Source organism: Festucalex cinctus, chromosome 2, assembly GCF_051991245.1.
Source record: "Festucalex cinctus isolate MCC-2025b chromosome 2, RoL_Fcin_1.0, whole genome shotgun sequence".
In the NCBI taxonomy this organism is placed as follows: Eukaryota; Metazoa; Chordata; class Actinopteri; order Syngnathiformes; family Syngnathidae; genus Festucalex; species Festucalex cinctus.
Window position 1 is genome coordinate 24,316,341 of NC_135412.1, and position 4,692 is coordinate 24,321,032.

Sequence of the window (4,692 nt, forward strand, 5' to 3'; positions counted from 1 at the left end):
TATTTGACCGATGCGGGCCACTTGGTAATATATTTTCCTCCATGCGGTCCTGAGCTAACATGAATTTGACACCCCTGGTCTAGTTAGTCCCTTTTTCGTCACTGCTTATTATCAATCTTTATTTCTCATCATTACTGCAGTCTTTATTGTGTAACATGATATACCTAACTGTGTCCAAATACTATACAGTAGTTCCAACGAGACCTTGCCACTTAATAGACACACTAGTGACACCTGGTGGACGATTTAAGTATGTGCAATGAAATGACATGAATGACAAGTTCGGACCCTTTTAAGAATGTAATGATGAAAATTCCTATGCTGTTTTATTCTTTCACTGTTTATGAGATATCCCCATGACCCTTCAAAGGACCAGCAGGTGCATGTTATGTGCGAACCTGAGCGAATGTGGTGGGGGGAAAAAAGCTAATTACTAGCACGTTGCTAGGATAGCAATGTGCTAGCTATACGTAAATATGATTACAGTTTAATTAAGAGTCACACCCTCGACACCACTTGGCAACAAATTTTCAGCTTACCTCAATATGCTTTTTTTCAAGTTTGACAGAGTGTTTTTAGAAGCCATTCGCTGGTGGCACTGGATTTCCTGGCTGGCGAAAGAACTCAGCTGATATGTAATGTAAAGACATCTTGAGTGTGGAGACAAGAGTTGTCATATATTGTGTGTCACAAGTTCACAACTATGTTTATATGTTTATTTTTCCCATCCAACTACAATTAAAACAAAATAATAAAAGATAATAATAAATAAAAACACTGGATCTATCTTAGCGCGATTTATCACGATTGGTGTTTTGAACAACGATAAACACAATGCAAAATAAAAGTAGGAAGCAAAAAATAGTACTCCAAAGATAGAAATGAAAAGAAAGAAAGAAAGAAAGAAAGAAAGAAAGAAAGAATTGACGTTGTACTCACCAACATTATTTTTTTAATATTGATTGATTTGGCATTTGACAGCAAAAAAATTAAAATAAATAAATAAATAAACAAACAAACAAACAAATAAATAAATAATTAATTAATTAATTAATTAATTAATTAATTAATTAATTGATTAATTAATTAATTAATTAATTAATTAAATAAAACGAGCGCAACCATTACACTGCAAATGAATGGCCATTATGCTGGTCCTTTGTGGTCTGCCAGGTTTGGCCTCCTGGAGCCAGTACAAGACAGACTGACAGACATTTTGTCCTGTTCATTGAGATCAGATGTGTCAAAATTAATTGACAACGAACCTGTGATGAAGTTATCAATCAAGACCAGAGCCATTCAGTTAAAATGATCTAACTCCTCTGAATTCAGCCTCCTCATATTTCTGTAGTCCTTCATGGAACCAGACTTATCTTTTGTGTTTAATCGAAGTGTGCAAACGTTTTCTTTTGCTTTGGGAAAACAATGACAAGCCAGTCAGTGTGTGAGTGTCTCCTACGTCCGCTAGGTGGCAGGAGTTCTACCTCATAATGGAGCGGCGGTTTAAAAAAAAAAAAAAACGACGAAGAAGAAGCTGGAGGAAGTTGAATGTTGTATGTGAAGGCCACGGCTGTTCTTGTGGGTTTTTTTTTTTTGCTTTTACGTACTAAACAAAAACGTCTTACATAAGGCACTCGTTGAAATAATTTCTACTACTTTTTAGTGGGATTTACAGAACGAGAGGCACCCAGAAGATTGTCTTCAGTGGGAAACTGTTGATAGCACATTTTCACCAATTCCAAACGGTATCGTATCATCATTGTCTGCTAAGTAAGCTAACGTTTGCCGTTAGCCGGCCTTTTTAATGAACGTTTTGAAAGGGTCGCATCATGCTGATAATTTCGCCAAACATTTGCGCTAAGTGTGTTTACGTTGTACCTTTATCACATTATACATTCGTGAAGTTAACATTAGCGGATTTGTAGTCCAAAGCGGGGCCGTCGATCGCCCCACGGGCCTGAGCAGCTAATTAGCGTTAACATGTAGCTGCGACCGCCATTTAGCCTCCTTAGACTTTGTAGCATGCCTTGATTGTCAAACATGCGTAGTGTTCGTGTTCTCTCAACTGATGTACACTCTATTTCACATTAAGCGCAGGGTGTGGATTTTTAGCTTTTTTAAAGTGTTTTAGGTTACATGTGTAATTGTGTTTCAGTGTGTGTGTGTTTTTGTTTTTTTTTGCCGTGATAGGCAACTCGCCACCTGGTTATTTTGCCGTGAATCGCACAAGAACTACAAGTTAAAATAATAATAATAATAATAATACGCCGGTGAATGTGTACCACACTTCCCAGCAGCATACACATCACAGTGATCATACACTAAAAATAACCTATTCACGGGCAACCTCTGCCGAAATCACGGTAAAATTGCAGATTAACGCCAGGTCAATATTTCACTCCGGCAATTGACCAATCAGAGCTGTTCACTGCAAAAGAGTTGCTGGTCACAGCAAAATGCCAAGTAGGGCTGCACGATATTGGAAAAACGTGACGTGCGATGTAGTTGCTGAATATGGCGATATCGATATTGTTGCGATATTTAACATGAAACAAAGAAGTACGCTTATCTAATGAAAGAATTACATTTTTCATGTGGCAAAATAAGCAAACTCAATATAGTCTTAGTTCATTTGAATTACCTCGATAATGTTCACCGATTGGATGGTAGTGCACATTTTAGTTGACGTCTAGCTGGTCAAATTCAGATAAAAGCATAAATTTCCAGATGAAATTTATTGCATGTGTTCACGATATGCGTATTGCGTGGGCAGGTCTCGCGATATCAATATTTTTAGATATATTGTGCAGCCCTACTGCCAAGTGAGTGTGACTAAAACATATTATGATTATGATTCATGTCCCTCATTCTACTTTAGGGTCGTCATGGCCGATGATTTTGATGTGGAGGCCATGCTGGAGGCGCCATACAGAAAGGTGGGTTGAGAAGGTCAAAGAAATGCAAGCTTCACGTTCTATCTACACTTGACCCATTCGTAATAATTACAACTGTGACAAAAGTTGACATGAATGTTGTGTGGTGTGTTTGAGTAAACGGCTTATAAAGTTTTATAAATAAATCCGCATCTATCTCTCTTTATAGACTTCCCTAATGATATCTCACCTCTACTCCCATGAATTCATCTTTGATTCCACTGTGAACTGTGAAAAAAAGGAAGGTAGTTATTGTGCATATACTGATGTACTGTGGTTCACCATAGGACTAAAAAGAGATTCGACCAAAAAAACACCCCAGGCCCTATTCGGTTGCAACAAGGTGAATACTAATAATGAGCGATAGGCCCGTCTTACCTGGCCAGCAAAGTTGACAGTATTCAGATTTATAACCTGCATGTACAACTCAACAGATGGCAATAGGAAGGCTGTGTAAGATTTTCTTGAAACCGAGAAAAGACCCCCATTGTGCTAATTCCATCGTGACAGTGTGAAACATGTTTCTTTAAGCTTATAAACATGAATACTGCCGCTTTGCCTCATTCAACTTGAATGTGTATCAGCATCTTGATTTTGCATGCTACACAACACCACATAGCAGTACTTCTATTGTTTGTAACGTGACTTGGCATACATTAGTCAAGACAATATTAGCGGCACACTTTAAGATAATATCTCGTAGAAGATTTTTAAAAAATCATTTCTTTTTCTTTTTTTCCTTTTTTTTTCTTTTTTTGGGCGTCAATATTACTAAGAAGTGTGAATCCCTGTTTGCTTCAGGGCAAGATGTGTGACAGAGGTGGCGTCGAGCTCTTACAGTCCAAGAACGAAAATGGGTGAAGATCACTGGACTGACACCAACCTCAAAGGATCTCTTTTAGCGACCACCCCCGCATCATGCGTGGTCACACGATTAGGCACAAATAGTGACATTGGTACGACTTGCAATAGGGGGAGGGGTTGAGATGAGTTGCCAATTGTCAGAGCTTCCTCAACTCAGCTAAACAGTTGTGTTGAGACCCCCTCCATCTTTGATTAAGAACAGCAATTGGGGGGGAAGGACACCTGTCCAGGCACAACAGAAGGACATTTTTGAAATATTATTATTAATTGAAATATTTCTGCATTTTTCTCTTGTCCCTCCCCTCCCCTTTGACCATGACGACTTGAAATGTTGCGTCTACGTCCTCATGATGTTCTTCTATCAACCTTGCTTAGGATGAGGTCAAGTCTTCTCATGCAAACGGACATGACGGCCAGAATAGAAAGTACGTTTTCGCTTTTGTTCTCCCAATTTTACAACGCGCTTGTCTGACAATAACGGAATTTGTCGGTTGAATTGTGCACAGGAAGCGGCGGAGCAAGAGCAGAAGCCCGGCCTCCAAGAAAAGGAGGAGCCGGAGCCGAAGCAAAGACAGAAAAAAAGCCAAGCGGAGGAGCAGGAGCCGAGAAAGGAAGCAAAGCCGCAGCAGGGAACGCCATCGCAGCCGCTCTCGAAGCCGGGAGCGGGCGGGGCGCTACAAAGCCCGAAAGAGTCCAATGTATGTGACATGGAATGCACGCGTAACTCTTTGTGCGGCTTCAGTCCAGTGTTTCCCAACAATCGGCCAAAGCGCCCATTTTCCATTTTCTGGAAAAAAAAAAAATCTGAAGACACCACCCAACAAAAATGTTGCAAAATGTATCAATGCTAGAAATAATAGAGAGAGAGAGAGAGAGAGACCGTTTTTTTTAATTT

General features: G+C 39.6%; 1 protein-coding gene across 9 annotated transcripts in view; it reads left to right on the forward strand.

Moving 5' to 3' along the window:
- The first annotated feature begins 1,526 nt into the window (after positions 1–1,526).
- rbm39b (RNA binding motif protein 39b) overlaps positions 1,527–4,692 on the forward strand; it is an 18,183-nt gene continuing 15,017 nt past the window's right edge. Inside the window, exons 1-5 of one of the 9 annotated variants that reach the window (XM_077513897.1) lie at positions 1,527–1,578; positions 1,664–1,745; positions 2,879–2,936; positions 4,173–4,222; positions 4,304–4,495. In XM_077513897.1, coding sequence (XP_077370023.1) covers positions 2,886–2,936; positions 4,173–4,222; positions 4,304–4,495 — 293 coding nt within the window. In that variant the 5' untranslated portion in view covers positions 1,527–1,578; positions 1,664–1,745; positions 2,879–2,885. Of the gene's footprint in view, positions 1,771–2,878; positions 2,937–3,102; positions 4,223–4,303; positions 4,496–4,692 lie in introns of all 9 variants that reach the window. The other 8 variants (XM_077513901.1, XM_077513900.1, XM_077513903.1 and 5 more) reach the window with 8 other exon arrangements.